This window comes from Nelumbo nucifera, chromosome 3 (assembly GCF_055504915.1).
Source record: "Nelumbo nucifera cultivar China Antique chromosome 3, China Antique-T2T, whole genome shotgun sequence".
NCBI classification, from domain to species: Eukaryota; Viridiplantae; Streptophyta; class Magnoliopsida; order Proteales; family Nelumbonaceae; genus Nelumbo; species Nelumbo nucifera.
In genome coordinates, this window is record NC_142651.1 from 36386940 (window position 1) to 36404295 (window position 17356).

Genomic DNA, 17356 nt, shown 5'->3' on the forward strand with positions numbered 1-17356 from the left:
ATTCTATTTAATTTTCTGGGGCTTTGTATGGGCCAAGTATTTAGGAATTCAGGATTGGTATTAATTGACTTTGTGGTGATATAAATTCCCATCTTTTTCAATTGAACCAGAAAGAAGATTTTTTGTGGTAATGATGGAAGCAGCATCCCAACATTTTCCCCTTGGTTATATTTTTGTTGGAAGGAATTTAAGTAATTAACGGGTCTGAATGAGCTGCTATTTCTGTCTAGACCCGACCAACCTCAAGATTTTGGCCTTCTTCCGGATCTCCTGCTCACAAGAATTTTACTCACCTCTATGCACAATACATTACCTCTGGGAATATCTCTCCTACATAATATTATATAGAGAGATAATAAGATATTCTTCATGTGTAACTGTAATGTAAGGTTATATGGGTAGACGTGAACAGATGTGAGCTGGATTGTCCACCTGTCAATTATTATCTGACGTCTTTTTTCTTTTAATTTTTTGTACTACATCTAGAGTATGATAAAGTCACCATCAGTTTTTCGGCCCTAGCTAGAATAAGGGAGAGAGAGAAAAACAATGCTTTCAATCAGGCGTAGTTTCTCTCGTCGCCTAGCACTAAATCATTATAAATATCAACACTACTTCGGCTCTGAGTTATTATTCATTGCAATCTTTCAGTCTCTGTGTGAGTGAGTGAGAGAGAGAGAGAGAGATCAGTAGCAGATTCGCCATGGCTATTATAGAAAAGGTACTAGTCGCAGATATTTCATCCATGGTGGACCATGTTCCCTCGAATTACGTTAGGCCCATCTCCGATCGTCCAAACCTCCACGTTGTTCAGCCAGCGGAGGGTTCCATTCCTGTCATCGACCTTCAAGGCCTCGATGACGACAATAATCGGTGTGATATAGTCAAAGAAATTGGAAAAGCATGTGAACATGCTGGTTTCTTTCAGGTATATATAATATTAATTCTTATAATTACTAAATACATCATACATGGAATTAATCATGGATGGGGAGTAGTACTGTAGGCGTCCTGAATATATGTTTACTTTTTCCTCCCCCGCTTAATTATAATTATTGTTTAATTGGCTGGTTTGTAGATAAAGAACCATGGGATACCACAGAATGTGATCGATAACATGCTAAGGGTATCAAGGGAGTTCTTCCGGTTGCCAGAGAGCGAGAGGTTGAAGAGCTACTCGAATGACCCTTCCAAATCGGTCCGCCTCTCGACTAGTTTCAATATCAGCTCTGAAAAAGTGTCCAATTGGAGGGATTTCCTGAGACTCCATTGTTATCCTCTGGAGGACTACTTGGAGCAATGGCCTTCGAATCCGCCGTGTTTCAGGTAATTAAAACCCTCCTTTTTTTTAATGGTTAATTTCCTTGTTTTAATTTGGTTCATTTTCTGTACGTTTTTGTTTTTCAGTATTCGATGGTGAAAAGTGAATCTTATTGTTTAATCAATATATAATAATGGGATCTTATCACTGGATGCATGTCACATGAAACAGAGAAGAGGTGGCTAATTACAGTACAAAAGTGAGGGGGCTGGCACTAAGATTGCTTGAAGCAATCTCGGAGAGCTTAGGGCTGGAGAGAGAGAGCATAGAAAAGGCACTAGGGAAGCAAGGACAACACATGGCCATTAATTACTACCCAACGTGTCCAGAACCAGAGCTTACGTATGGATTACCAGTTCACTCTGACCCTAATGTAATCACAATCCTTCTTCAAGATGATGTGCCCGGTTTGCAGTTGCTCAACAACGGCCGGTGGGTAGCCGTCAATCCCATCCCTAATACCTTCATCATCAACATTGGCGACCAAATTCAGGTAAGAAAAAGAATTCTATCCCAAGTCCCACACCAGGCACATGCAGAGGAGACAGACAGAGAACAGAGAGAGGAGACAGAAAAAGGCATGTCCATATCCTGATGTCCATGTCCAAATCCATGAGAGATTCAGAGATTTTACCTCCTGAGTCCTGACACAGACACATGCCTTTTTTATTTGGTAGGGAAAGGCAAGTAGTAATGCCAGTGGCCAACATGCATTGCATCAAGCTATCAATGATCAAACTTTGCTTTGGAATATGATACGTGGACCATATTATTATGGCCTTCTGGTTCTGTCCTCATACTTTGGCTGAATGAGTACTGCCAAAATTACCAACTGGGTGACCACAGCCCAATTTTACCTACCAGAGCCATCATGATCATGGACATGGTAGTCATCTGGGCTCGAGCTCCCATATGCTGCAAAACAAGCTGCTAAATGCCAAACACAGTAACAAACATTATTACGCACAGACTGCTTTTTTTCTTTTTTTATTGAAAGAAGATTCATTTCGCAGAAACAGAGCTCAAACAACAACTATCAACAGTCACACACCTAATAAAGAAAAGACAACTAAAACAGCTAAACAACACTCAAGGAGAAACTACTAAGAAATATCCGCAGAAACAGATTCTGAGATGCCTGCTTTTTCTCTACTGGATCGCTATTTTACTCCTCCATGCCGGTGCCTCTGGCCTAGATTGCGTTGCTCAATTATAGACCACGCTCTCTCTGCTTCTGGCTTCTGGCCTCTGGGCGGGTGGACTGTAGCCTGTGGGAGAATGGGACCGCCGAGATTTTTATGCATGTGGGAAGTGAATCTGGGCAATTCATATATGGGTGGAATCGATGAGCTGATGGATGGGCGCTCGGTACGTCCTATTCATGGGCAGGACTGTGGCTCCTGTTCACCGACATAACACAAAACAATATTGATTGATTTATGTTATTAGACACACATCACACAGGGTATTGAGTTTGAGGTCACCACTTCTGGGATTAGATTACTAATTAAATGTCACCACTCACCACTTTCTTTGGTCTTTTTAATGCTTCAGGTACTCAGTAATGGACGTTATAAAAGCGTGCTCCATCGGGCTGTCGTAAACTGCGACAAGGAGAGAATCTCTGTTCCGACATTCTACTGCCCATCACCGGAAGCCGTGATCGAACCCATAGGGGGGTTAATCGACGATAACCACCCGGCCATCTACAAAAGCTTCACCTACACCGAATACTATGAAAAATTCTGGAAAAGAGGGCTTGCAATTGAGAACTGCTTGGATTTGTTCAGAACGACACAACCTCTACAGGTTGGGAATGGGGAGGGAGTGGGTAATTAGGAAACAGTGGTTGCTATATATATATATATATATATTAACAAAATGATTCAATGTTTTCGTTTTGAAAAAAACCAAAGTCATCGGTTGTGCTGTATCTCCCGTACTTGCTGTGTGTTGTCGTTTCTCCATGTGCGGGCGGCTGGATTCCATTGCTAAAAAGCCGCGTGTTAATCAAATCCCGACTCTGGCGTGGCGTTGGCGACATCCATGGGGGGGCTGATTTGAAATCTCCATGATCCACCACCCACCCCTCCACAAGCTTTCCTTCCCACCTCCGCAGTCCGCACACGCTTAGCTTCCGTTATTTCTAGATATTCTGTACCCTTTCAAGATATTCTGTGCCCTACTTTAGTATCTCTTGATCTGACAGATGCTTTTATTTCTCTTTCTTTCACGTGTTCTTACCAAATTCCCACTGTGTCATAAGCGTATCCTCCTTGTTAGTTTGTTGGAAAGTTGCTTAACCTTTTTTCTTTTTTATTTTGGCAAATAGTAGCTTAATTGATTGTGTAAATAAGGTAATTTTCCAATAGAATCTTTAACTTTGGAGAATTTTCCTCTTTTATGATTTATATCCACTTGAGGAAAAAAAAAAGGGAGAATGACTGGTCAAAATTCAGAAGTTTTTAAAGTATTATTAGGGTGGGTGTCAGCTTGGAATTAATACTAATTCATGAACGAATGTGAATGCATAGACTTAAAAAAAGTATATAAGCCTGTCCGTATTTGTCTAAAATTTACCTTGGAAAAAATGCCCCAAAAATTGATGAAGAAAATTCATTTTCTATATACCTTATATCCCAATAGCCCTAGGTAAAAAACCTAAATTTAGGATGCAATTATGATAACATAAATATATAGATTTGCTTAATACCAAAAACTAAATATAGACTTGCTTAGAAAGATTATAGAAGGAGGAATTTATGGTGGGCAAGCGATTTGTTCCTCTTAGAGTCTTAGTAGGCTGTGGTGGTTATCGTTATTTTGCCAGGCCTTTATCGTTATTTCAAAATTAATGGAAGAGGAGGGAATTTAACGCCAAACACCAAATAAAGAGCAGCCTTTGCAAACTCTGACTCCCTCCCATTCCTCTCTCTTTCTTCTTCTTCCCTTATCTCGATTTTCTCTTCGAGTGTTTATCTGTTCTCTGCCAGTGCAAAAACCACCAAACCAAAGCCTTGTTTTTCAGTACCTCTGCAATTCTGTTCATTGCATTGAACGATTTGCCCTGCTCATTGTGGAGGTGAGGTTTGCGGAGAGAGAGAGAGAAAAGATAATGTGAGGTCTCCAACGCCTACTTCTTTAATTCTTTTCCAAATCCTTTGAATGTAGAAAATCCAGTCTACCAATCTTTTATAACCATTCACATGTAATTTCCTTCTCGGTTCTCTCATACCACTACCATCATGGTCATCCATGGTTACATTTAATAGTATGGCTGAAAACAAGGACATTCAAGAAAAAAACATTAAATCCCCGTTAGTTTTGAAATGAACAAAAAAACAGTGTCAAAATATGATTGGAGGGTTCATGTAAGAGGTGGACCGGAGGATACACCTGGTGCGCTCTGGTCTTTCCCGTTGCCGGCGAGGCCAGGCAATGAGTTCACCCAGCCGGAAAAAAGGAGGAATCGGGTTATTTCATACTTTATGGTTGTTTTCCTACAAATTATTTATTATTCCAAGCAGCTTTGCAGATTCCTGAAATATTCTCTCGCTACAATTGGAAACCATTTTGTTGCATGTTTCAAATTTTTTTTTTTTCACACGGTAATTTCAAATGTGGGGATCAAAATAAAAATAAGGAAAATTTCCGATCAGTATCCTGTATTTTGGCCCGAGTGATAATTTGGTCCTTGAACTTTAAAATGTGACGATTCAATTTTTAAACTTTCAAAATACTACAAGCTAGTACCTGTTGTTAACCAACTATTAAGTGACATGCAAAAATATACAAATACCTTTCAATTGTCATCTAATTTTTTTATCAACCATTCACTAAAATCAGAACCAAGAGGCAGTACTGCTTATTCATCATCTCGTCTCTCCTCACTCTTTCCTCCTCTCCGCCCCTCTATTCCCTCTCTTTTCCCCCACCCCACTCTCTCCCGAACCATAACCGATGCTCTCGTCTTGGCTAACAATTGCAGAATCTCCGCTTTGACGGATGGCAAGCTCAGAACCCAAAGTGATCTCGACTCAGTCGCTGCCAAGCTCGACCAGCACACCAGGGATTATGAGCTCTTGATTCGTAGTGGCGTTCTTCAGGACACAAACACCAGTCCTGGGTGCGCCACCACGACGACTTCCAAGCGTGAATTGGTCTGAGTCGAAGCTAGAAACTTGATAACACATTTGCAGATTGGGAACGCAGAGGCTAAGAACGTTGCCATGGATTCCTTGCTTGGGTTGCTCCATGAGGATGATAAGAACGTCCTAATCACCGTCGCAAAGGGTGTGGTTCCAGTTCTTGTTCAATTACTCGATTCAAGCTCCATGGAGGTCAAGGAGAAATATGTTGCAGAGATTTTGAGGATTTCAGTTGTGGATTCTAGCAAGCACGTTGTGATTGCCGAAGGGGTTCTACTACTAAATCATTTGATTCGGGTTCTTTAATTAGGAAGTGGGTTTGCAAAGGAGAAGGCTTGCATTACCCTTCAAGCTCTCAGTTTCTCCAAGGAGAATGCGAGAACCATTTGCTCTAGAGGTGGGATTTCTTCTCTTTTGGAAATTTGCCAGGTTTGGACACTTGGTTCTCAGGCCTTTGTTGTTGGGGTGTTGAGAAATCTTGCTACAATCGCCGAAATTAGGCAAAATTTTATCGAAGAGACTACAGTGCCAGTTCTTATTGCGCTTTCGACTTGAGGAACTATGATTCCCCTTCCCTCTCCCTCTTGTTTTCTCATTTTTTCGTCCCCCCACCCTTTCAACTACATACAAAGAGCTTGGGCTCTGTTTCATCTTTTTCCAAAAAATCTTAAATATCACATGAGGTCACTAGGCCTGTAAACGGATCGAATTCGTATTGAATTAGACTAGATTCTAATTCGAAACCGATTATGAAAAATAACATTTGAATTTGATTCGATATCCGACGGATATCGATTGTTTAAATTTGGATTCAAATTTGATTATTAAGTTGAATATTCGATTCGATTCGAATTCGACCAGTATGAGGCCTAGAATCTTAAATGACCGAGTTTGCAAGGAAAACAAGTGATTATCTTGAGAAAAGCGGCAGGAGATTGATGGTGATAGTCGCGGGTTCTCGATGGTGGGCCAAGTCTGTGACAACAACAGTTGTGGGTTCCCGATGGTGCAAATGCAATGGTAGTGAGTAGTGTTGTCTGGTGATGCTAAACTGTTGCAACACAATAACTGGTGACGTTATACGGTTGAGGGCCTTGAGGCATTGAGCTTGAGCTTAAGCAATGGCAAAGGAGATGGTAGTGGCCAGTGACCGATGCTCGACTGCTATCACTAATGCTTTCATAGGTGCTCATAGTTTCTAAAGATTAGGAATAAAAAAGACAGGGAGAGGAAGAGAAGAGGAGTGTGAATAGAAAAGACGAAGGGAGAGAGAGGAAGATAAAAGGAAGAAATTAAAAACGGGAGAGGAAACTGGTTTGGATATATGGTTTCTATAAAAAATAAAATAAAAGTGGAAGAGAAAAGGACGAATGGACGAGAGAGAGAGAGGAGGGGAGGGGTTATCGAGAATGACAACATGCATAGGTGATATAATTGCCGTTGTCAGATTTTTTTATGATGGACTCAACATGACCCCTCTTTAACTTTAACCTTTATATTTTATTATATTTATTAATATATATTAAATGTATATTATTAAGTGAATTCGGATTTTTATCGAATCAGATCAATATGAATTCGATAAATTAATCGGTAAAATGTATAAATTTGAATTCGACTATTTAATTTATCCGACCATTCGAATTCGATTCAATTAGGTTGGATATCGAATAACTGGATATCGTTTACACCCCTAGAGGTCACATGATATACATAATTGATGGTCCATTAACGGTAAGTACTAGATTGTTGCATTTTAAAAATTCAAATATTGGATTATTGCATTTTAAAGTTCAGAAACTAAATTATCACTCGACCTAAAATACAGGATACTGATCGGTTTCCCTAACAAAAAATTCCATCCATTTTCTATAATCAAGTCGGCTACACTAAACCCGATCCGAATCATGCCAATCTGGTCTGTGAACGGTAAATCAAGGAAGAAACGGGACCCGCAGATCACCCCAAATCCGTGTACCCTTTCGGCCTTTCCCATCACCAATACGAATACAACAATCTGATAGCAATAGCCTTGCTGATCTACAATTGCGTTTCCATATCCGGAATATTATTTACGCCCTCGAACTGGTTCAACACTGTCTTTCACTTTGGAATATTAGTACGTAGGGGGATGGAGGCAGAGGCACGCATCTGATGTCAGCAGACGAAGGTCAATTCCATAAGGTCATGTTGTTACGGGGTAGATCTGCCGCGGAAGGAACTCATGCGGCGTCCAGGCCATGTGCGGTCAGGACAAGCCTAATATGTGTAAGGGTTATGTGTTGGTTCTTATCAATGGACAAGTCTATTGTGTTGGTGTTGGTGGAGAATGCTACGAGCGAGAGATGGTTTCCACTCGATGGAGAAATCTCAAGCATTTTCTACAGAAAAAGAGTGAGTCCTTCCTTGGGTGTCTAACCCTGGCACTTTTAAACCAACATCTATTGAGGGGTGGCTTTGGTTAATGCGGCTAGCATGGCTACCATGACTTTCAGGATTTCTCATGGGTACACACATGTTCATGGAGACAATGCATAGATCGGCACCGCGCCATGCACATTGAAGGGAGGCTTGGCATATGGGTCTGACCCAATCATGACCTTTCACCACACCAGCTCCGTGTCTAAGCTAATTGAGCTACCTCGTTGCCCACAACGCACGGGTGTGCTCCGGCCCAATGGTTTCCTTACATTATTGACACAACATGTTTCTCGCATCATCAGCGTCATAGTTGCCTCACATCATGGTCTTCCCCCTTTGGCATATAAGCGACACCTCCCATGAATTGGTAAGAGCCACCACAGAGCCCCGACCATGCACAATGAGGCCATAATCCAGTGCCACTAAACTTAGTGGAGCCATCTCATCGGGTAACACATGGCCTTTACACACATTAGGCTTGTCTTGACTGCACATGGACTAGACGCCACATAGATTCCTTCTACAGATCTACCCTTTTGATAATATGGAATGAATAGGGGCATGGGTAGGAATTGGGGGATTTCTAGGTAACGGAGAGAAGAGTTGATCCCCAACGTGACAATGAACCAGGATAAGGAGTGGGTAGGAACTGGGGGCCGTGAATGTAGATTTGTAGGTAGGAAGGGTTCACACTTTTTCTGTAGAACATGCTTGAGGTTTCTCCATCGAGTGGAAACCATCTGCCGCTCATAGCATTCTCCACCAACACCAACACCAACACCAACCATTCTTAAGTTCCTACAACTTAAGAAGTAGATGCCTCTCTTGAAAATTAGCTTAATTATCTCCTCAGAATATGATTATATTGCTTAGCAATGTTAATCCACTTCCATTGTTTCATTAGTAGATTTCCATCCAATAAACAACCTGCGAATGTTTAAAATGTGGCAGGGTTGATTATAAATGATATAAAAAAATTAGAAGTTGAAATGATAGTTATTTGAAAGTTTCAAATTTTTGGATTTCATTTAATCTGTTTTGGATAGGCAGGTGAAGAAGACGAGTATTAAGGGGGTTTTCTGTAGCGTAGATGATAAATTGGGTAGTGTGTTCTCATCAACACCACTCCCCAACACGTTAGTTGTTTTGAATCGTGGACAAAAGTGTGGATTGAACCACACTACACCCCAATAGGCATTCTACAAGGTGTGGTGCATTTTAGTCCACACCTTGTGTTTTTATTCCATGCATCTCACCTACAACATGCATGGTTGTAATTGAATTGGACTTGGATCTGATGTAGCAAAATCTGGATTCGATTTGACTATTGAAAACCTGCATCCGAATATGATATGAAATCCAATTGGACTTGATATAAAATTTATATATTAAAATTAATAAATATTATAATATAATTGGATCGGATGTCAGATGGGCCTTGGATTTTCGGGTATCAATGACAGGCCAAGCAACATGTAAGGTGATCTATGTTGTTAATAAGAAAAAAACAATATTTTTTTTAGTAATATACATAATAAAAAATATTAGTAAATTGCTAAGAGTAATTTAGGAAGTTATTAATATGTCTAAATTTAAATACAATTTAAAAATTAATAAAATTTATAAAAATAAAAAAATTCATTAGGCTGCCAAGAGTATTAATTTTATATAAAAATCATTATTAATAAAATATACACATATTTAATGCAAAAGTAATGAAATATACACATATTAAATTAAAAAAATATACATAACATTAAATATTAATTATATAACAAGGAATAAATAATATTTTATTTTTAATAATATACATAATAAAAAAATGTGGGATAGATTGGGTAAAACATACTATGCTTTGGATCATTCGAACACCTTAGAAGATCGTGGAGGCATTTCAAAATGCAATATATCATGGCTTGACCATGACAGAACACACTAAATGGCAGGTTTTCATAAATCCTTTAAGGGTTAATTACACAGTTTCAAGAAACTAGTTATATATACCCTATAATTTCAAAAACTAATTACACATGCTCCTACTCTTAGAACAATCACAACTACAAAAGCCTTTAGGATGGCTTGTTTCTAAATTATAACTAGGAGTGATCATGGGCCAGGCTTTGCACATATGATAAGGGCTATAGCCTAGGCTCGAGCCTAGGCCTGACCCAACCCAACCCAGGGTTCTAGGCTAGAAACATACGTCCAAGCCCAAGTCTACATGGGCCTAAGCCAGGCCTATGTCTTAAATATAAAATATTCCATATATATAATATTTTATAATAAAAATTTTATAAATTTATAATTAATGACATATAAATTTATAATAAATATTTTATAAATGACATATAACATGCATATAAATTTATTTTATATAATATATAATATAACACGTGTACATATATATACATTATACATGTGTATGTTTAAATATATGTGGGTTGGGCTTGAAGCATAAGTCCTAGGCCTAACCTAAAATTTGTGGAGCTGACGTGGGCCGGGCCTAAACACAAAAGCTAGGTGATTTTCTCCATCTTTAAAAAGAGAGAAAGAAGTTGTAGGAGTTAAGTAGAAAAGTGCAAAAATTCTGTTTTGATTTAAAATCTGTGAAGGAGAGAAAGAAAGAAAGAAAGAAAAAGAAGGTTTGTGTAGAGAAAAAAAGAGGAGAAAAGTTGTAGAGAATGGGGAGAAGCTAAAAATCAGGTCTGGCTTGCCCCTTTCATTAGCTTATATACTCACAAACAAAACTGAATATAAAGACAAATATGCCCTTAGTAAGTTTGCTAATTGTAAAAACTAAGTGCCTGTTTGGCAAGTATTTTTCAGAAGATCTGTTATAAGATCTGATGATTAAAAGACAATGTGAGATTTCGCAAATAGATCTTGGAAGACCAAAGACTGTTTAGTTAAAATATTTTACATAGATCTCACAAAAGACCATAAAAGCTAGAAGACTGTTTGGTAATGTGAATGTCTTGTGTGGGCCAACAAACCTTTCATTTAACATGTGGGGCCCACATACCATTTGTGGACATGTATGTGGGGCCCATGCACATTTTACAAGGTGGGCACACCATACCATTGGTGGATCATGCATGTGGGGTCCATGTATTGACATGCATGTGTGGCCCACGTACATTTTACAAGGTGGGCCTGACATACCATTGGTGGCCATGCATGTGTGGTCCATCTGTGGACATGTATGTGGGGCCATTTACATTTTACAAGGTGGGCCCCACATGCCATTGATGGAGATGCATGTGGGTCCATGTGTGGACATGTATATGGGGCCCACATACATTTTTCAAGGTTGGCCCCACATATAATTGGTGGACATGTATGTGGGGCCCATATATATTATGCAAGGTCGGCCCCACATACCATTGGTGGACATGCATGTAGGGTCCATGTGTGGACATGTATATAGGGCCCACATACATTTTACAAGGTGGGCCCCACATTCCATTAGTGGATATGCATGTGGGGCCCATATACATTTTACAAGGTGGGTCCCACATAATACCTAATGTGGGCCCCACATACACATTCAAATAGTTTTTGTGGAAAGATAACCCATTTTCTCCCAAGCGTGTGCATTGTACCACACGTTTGAAGAAGACGGGGCACTAAAGACTGTAAAAGCTTCATTTGAAGCTTCCTGAAAAAGCCCAAATTCGGGCTTCTGGCGTCTTTTATGGGTTGGAGCTTTTCCCGAATAAATCTTTCTATTGCCAAATGGGAAAAGCCCAGAATTCAGGCTTCCGGACTTCTAAACAGCCCGAAGCTCGCGTAGAAAGACTTGCCAAACACGACTTAAGTAAACTGTCTTAGTTGAAAACATAAACTAATGGGCCTTGGGCCCAATAACTCTCTAACTATGCTTTGTAAACAAAAACAAATGTTATTAGCCCAAAACTCAACACTCTCCTCAAGTCGAGAATAGATGTCACACATTCCCATCTTGCATAGACCATCCTCTAGTTTGTTTCTTGCAACACCTTGAACATCAATAAGTTGCAAGTCAGATGCAACATATGGTAAACACACTATATGCTTCATCTTATCATGTTGAATTGGGTTATGCACAATGTTAATTGTTGATTGATTGCCACAGTATGACATCATAGGTTCTTCGGCTTCAACTCCAATCTCCCTTAACATGGATTCGACCTGGAGGAGCTCTAAAACACATTGTGTTATGACTTTGTATTCAACTTCTACACTTAACCTTGCTATAACTTATTGTTTCTTACTCTTCAATAAAACTAGGTTACCTTCAACAAGAATGCAAACTTCTAATGTAGATATCTTGTCATGTAGGCACTCTGCCCAATCAACATCTACGCAAGCTTCTACCTTCAAATGCCCATATTCAATAAATAGTATGCCTCTACTTGGGTTTCCTTTCAAATAGGAAAATATCCTGTTAATGACCTTCCAATGCTGAAATCGTGGGGCATGCATATATTGACTCACCACACTCACTGCATAAAAGATATATTGTCGTGTCATACATAAGTATAGAAACTGGCCCACCAATCTCTAATACCTTCCAACATCATTCACTAGCTCACCTTCTGAAGCATTTACTCTATGGTTTTGATCAATAGATGAATCAATTGCCCTTGCCCCAAGTTTTTCCTTCTCCTATACCAAGTCTAAAATATACCTCCTCTATGAGATGAAAATCCCATGCTTGGATCTTGCCACCTCAATGCCCAGAAAATACGTCAACTCCCCAAGATCCTTAATCTCAAACTCTTTGTGTAGGTTCTTCTTCAAGGTATCAATCTCACTCAGATCATTTTTCGTGACTACATCATCCACATACATTATTAGTATTGACATCAATGCTCTCTCATTTTCACAAACGGAGTATGATTAGATTGTGTTTGAATATAGCCAAATACAATCAATGCACTTCTAAATCTATCAAACTAAGCTATGAGTGATTGTTTCAAACCATATAAAGACTTCTTTAATCTACATACCATTTCTTTAGCCACAACTGTAAAACCAGTTGGAAGATCCATGTACACCTCTTATTGCAGGTCTCCATTAAGAAAAGCATTATCCACATCAAGTTGGAAGAGGAGCAAAGAGTATGTAGTTGTTATTAATAGAAGAATCTGGACTGAATTTATCTTTTCCACTGGTGCAAAAGTCTCCAAGTAATCTATGCCATAAGTCTAAGTGTCCCATTTTGCAACAAACCTCACCTTATACCATTATCCTTGCTATCAAGTAAATCCATAATCTCCCGTGTCTAATTTTTAATTAATGCTTTCATTTCCTCTTGCATAGTTATTTTGTACTCAGGTTTGAAAAGAGTCTTATTAACATTCCTAGGTATATACACAGAGTTGAGGGGGGAAGGAAGTCTTGGTAGGAAGGAGATAATCCACTGTATTAAAGATAGTGTAAGATAAAATGACCAGTACACTTCCTCTTTCCTTTTCGGAGTGCAATAGGGAGATCTAAGTCATCTACAATGGTGTTAAGAGCAAGGGTAGTAGTATTAATAGTAACTAAACCATTAGAGGAAACAAGAGGCATACCTGGAATCTCCAATGAGCTGATTGGGAGTGACGTCGGTTCCTTTGATGTGGAATCAACCTCCATGTGTTGTCATAGGCGGGTGGAACAGGAAGTGGTATAGATTGCTCACTTACTTCCCCAAAACACTCCCCCTGAGAAGAACTTCTTGAGAAAGAAGGTGTGGATTAAAAAAGGTGACTTCTGTAGTAATATACCAATTCCTGGAGATTATATCATAACAACAAGACCCCTTCCAATGTCCTGCATACCCAAAGAAGACACACTTCTTTCCCTTAGGATCCAGCTTTAAGCGGTGAGGACCAAGAATATGGAAATAGAATACACATCCAAAAACCTTTAAAGGAATATGAAATATCTCCCCCTTAAGAAAAAGAAAGTTAAACGGAGTGTTGTATCCAAAAACACGAGAAGGTACCCAACTAATCAAAAAGACTGTTATAAGGGCTACATCACCCCAAATATGAATTGAAATTACAGAGCTCATTGTCATGCTTCTTGTTAGTTCCACAATATATTTGCTTTTCCTTTCTATTACACCACTTTGTTGTAGAGTGTATGTACAAATGCTTTGGTGGACTACTCCATGCTCTATAGGTATGGTGCCAAGTTTTTTTCTCAAAGTATTCCCTACTAATATTTGATCTAAACACTTTTACTCATACCTCAAATTGCGTTAATGCCATCTGATAGAACTATTAAACCAAAGAATGTACCTCATCACAAGATCTCATCAAGAGCATTGAGAATAATCATCTACAAACATAAAAAAAAACAATAACTACCCATCAAAGAAATATGATATGGTCCTTGCACATCCGTATGAACAATATAAAAAATAGAAGAACATCTTTTATTGCTTTTTTTAAAGGAATGCCTATAATGTTTTCCAAATTGACAACCCTCACACTCTAAGTTGGACAACTAACATATTTAAACAACTTTGGAAACAAAAAATGCAAAGAAAGACAAATGCCCTAACTAATTATGCCAAAACATAATTTGGCCCATTAACTCTGATTCATTGTTCTCGCTGACATGATGACTGATGATTGGGAAGCCCATCAAGAAGATAGATTCCATTCACCTCACGACCACTCCAAATCTCCTTCTTTGATTTCAGATCTTGCAAAATACATTATTTAAGAGAAAAAAATCACTGATTCATTGTTCTCGCTGACATGATGACTGATGATTGGAAAGCCCATCAAGAAGATATATTCCATTCACCTCATGACCACTCCAAATCTCCTTCTTTGATTTAAGATCTTGCAAAATACATTGTTTAAGAGAAAAAAAATCACTGAATAATTCAAATTGTTTGTCAAGCTACTAATATAAAAAAAATTAATGCTCAGTCTTGGGACATGAAGGATAGAAGGTAGGGTAATGGTATCGGTTATCTTAACAGACCCTTTCCCAACAATGGGAACATGCGACCTATCAACTATGAAAACTCTATCTCTACCAAAGCAGAGGTGGTATGGGGAGAAGATGATGGTAATATTGGCATGTGAAGTGGCATGTGAAGTACCTGTATGTGCAAACGTAGAATGACTACCTCCCGATCCACTTGCACCTTGTTGTCTACTTGATAATGAATTGGAACTGGTTATATCCCTCTGACTAAAAAGCTATCCATATCCCTCCAATTTATCCATCACTACAATTGTTGCAGTAGACTCTAGAGAAGTTGTAGTAGGTGGTCCTAATAAAAATTAGTCACTGCTATATTCATATTTCCCTTATTGTTTCTAAGCCGACTCGGTATAAGTTGTGGGTAAAGCTTCCAATAGACATCTCTGGTACATTTATGTTTCTTACAATAGTCACAAATCAGGTCGTTCTTGTCCCCCTTTTTCGGTTCATTTCCAATCTTATCCCCACTTGGCTTAGGCTTCACTGTGCTAATCACATTCAGGGTTAAGTCCTAATAGAAACTCAAATACCCTATTCTTCTCTACCAACTTCTAATAAGTTGCTGCATCTTTGCTACTTTCTCAAACCATAATGTCCAAATGATCTATCTCCTTCCATAAGGTTTTGAGGGCTAAAAAATAAATTGCAACAGACTTATTTCCCTACTTAGTAATAATCACCTGGTTTCTCAACTGGTAGGCTCTAACAACATTCTCACTCTGTGAATAAGTTTCTGTTACTCCATCCCAAATCTCCTTAGTTGTGTTATCCCATAGAAAATTCTTACTTATATGGGGTTGTGAATATCGGGAAAACCGATAGTTCACTTCATGGCCAAATAAACAATCGCCACCCATCAGAAATCAATAATGGGGAGTGATGGGTCTCCCGGAATTAAAATCGGTAAAAGTGTTTCGGAATTATTAGTGACTCCATACTGCTCGTCCGAGACAAGGCTATTCCAAGTAAGTTGAGAAAGAGAGAGGGAAGGGGTTAGGCACCCTTCTCTCTGCTCGGTGTGAATACTGTAATTCCCTCTTCGGCTTACAAAATATCTAAGAATCGGGTTCTCTAGCAACTCGAAGGAGCATAGCGTTTCTTTCTTCACTTGCATGCCAGTCCCTTTTGGGTACAGGGGTCTGAGCAAAAGGATGAGGGATCCCTCACCCCTTTTCTATCAAAACCCCCACCTTCGGGCTCAGCAAACTGGTATGAAGAGTGAAGAAGCAAACTAAGCTTCTCGGTTACAGGAGGACACTCCGATTGCAGAACTAAAACAACAATACAATCCCGGAAACAAGCAAATGGCAAAGAAAGAAATAAATAAGCCAATAAGTAAAACAGATAAAAAAGATGAACTATGACTGGACTACTTCCAACAGAGGAAAGAAGATGAGGTAACAGATTTTACCTCTTGTGGTCTGTGAATTGGATCGATGATGCTGCAATAGAGGCTCTATTTTTTTTTTTTTTTGTTAAAAACAACTTTCGGATGTAGATGCTTCAGTTGAATTTCGAATCAGAATATGGTGGCATCTGAGCTGTAGATGCAAGATGCGATGAAGACAGCAGGGAACAAGGGTTCTTGGGCCGCCAAATGTTACTAGGACGCCCTCTTGATGCTGGATGAGAAAGTGAAGGAGAGGTGGGTGTTGAACCTTTAAGTCGTATTCCCTTCTCATTCAAACCCTTCTTTACCTATTGCGCTCTTCGCAAAGTCCTTGTTCGTTTTCTTCTCTCTATCCTCTCTCAGATCTTTCTCCCATCTCTCTCCATTTTTTTCTCTCAGCCAAACTTCCTTAGAAACCCTCTCATACGAGTACTCTATTTTCCTCTCGAAACTCAGCTTTCCCTCTTCTTTCTCTCCAAGCTCTCAATTCTCGCCCTTTCTCAAATTTCATCCCACTCGCCCCTCTTCTCTTGTTCCTGACCCCTGTCCTCATCAAAACTCTCCCCTCTCACCTCCCTTTTTCTTGGGAATGATGCCTCCTATTTATAAATAGGAAGGAGGGGAGGTATTGTCATCTTTCCAAATAGAAGGGGGTTTCAGCAACTTTGGTTCAAAGGAAATTTGGGGTCCAAAGGGTAACTTTATAATTTTGGTAAGAAGGGCAATTCGGGAATTTGGGATGGAGGGTAATTTAGGAATTTGGAAAAAGGATACTTTGGTAATTTTGGGTAAGGGCATTTTGGAAAAAGAGTTGATTTGGGTAAAGGGATAATTTGAATATTGATCAAGGGAATTTGGATAATTGGTAGGAGGGGTATTTTGGTAATTTTGGTTAAAAGGGTAGCTCAGGTAATTTTGGTCAAGGGCATTTTGGTGATTTTGGAAGAAGGGTATTTTGGTAATTTTGGGAAGTGGGGTATTTTGGTAATTTGGTAAGAGGGGTTTGTGTAATTTTGATAGGAGGGTATTCTGGGAATTCTAATCAAGGGTATTTTGGTAATTTTAGTAGGAAGGGTATTCTAGGAATTTTGGAAAATGGGG

The 17356-nt window shown here is 39.2% G+C and overlaps 1 protein-coding gene, 1 long non-coding RNA gene and 1 pseudogene across 3 annotated transcripts; 2 read left to right on the forward strand and 1 right to left on the reverse strand.

Annotated features, from left to right (window-relative positions):
• The first annotated feature begins 529 nt into the window (after window positions 1-529).
• LOC104593270 (protein DMR6-LIKE OXYGENASE 2-like) lies at window positions 530-3712 on the forward strand. The gene is made up of 4 exons (XM_010253032.3): window positions 530-928; window positions 1079-1326; window positions 1493-1814; window positions 2876-3712. The coding sequence occupies exons 1-4, from the start codon at window positions 704-706 to the stop codon at window positions 3158-3160; spliced, it is 1080 nt and encodes a 359-aa protein (XP_010251334.1). The 5' UTR covers window positions 530-703; the 3' UTR covers window positions 3161-3712.
• Window positions 3713-3848: 136 nt separating this feature from the next.
• On the forward strand, window positions 3849-8817 carry LOC148801117 (uncharacterized; annotated as a pseudogene). The gene has a single exon (XR_016084014.1). The product of XR_016084014.1 is annotated as an uncharacterized LOC148801117 (transcript).
• A 5452-nt stretch (window positions 8818-14269) lies between these two features.
• LOC104593278 (uncharacterized) lies at window positions 14270-16826 on the reverse strand. The gene is made up of 2 exons (XR_734554.3): window positions 16277-16826; window positions 14270-14714 (listed from the first exon to the last, which is right to left on the reverse strand). It is a non-coding gene; the product is annotated as an uncharacterized LOC104593278 (long non-coding RNA).
• Between the last annotated feature and the right edge of the window lie 530 nt (window positions 16827-17356).

What these genes read in the sequence shown, in the direction of transcription:
- LOC104593270 (XM_010253032.3), top strand. Translation starts at nt 704, where the DNA reads ATGGCTATTATAGAAAAGGTACTAGTCGCAGATATTTCATCCATGGTG. An exon ending in TCGAATCCGCCGTGTTTCAG is followed by an intron (nt 1,327 to 1,492) that starts GTAATTAAAACC and finishes CACATGAAACAG; the next exon opens with AGAAGAGGTGGCTAATTACA. An exon ending in ACATTGGCGACCAAATTCAG is followed by an intron (nt 1,815 to 2,875) that starts GTAAGAAAAAGA and finishes TTAATGCTTCAG; the next exon opens with GTACTCAGTAATGGACGTTA.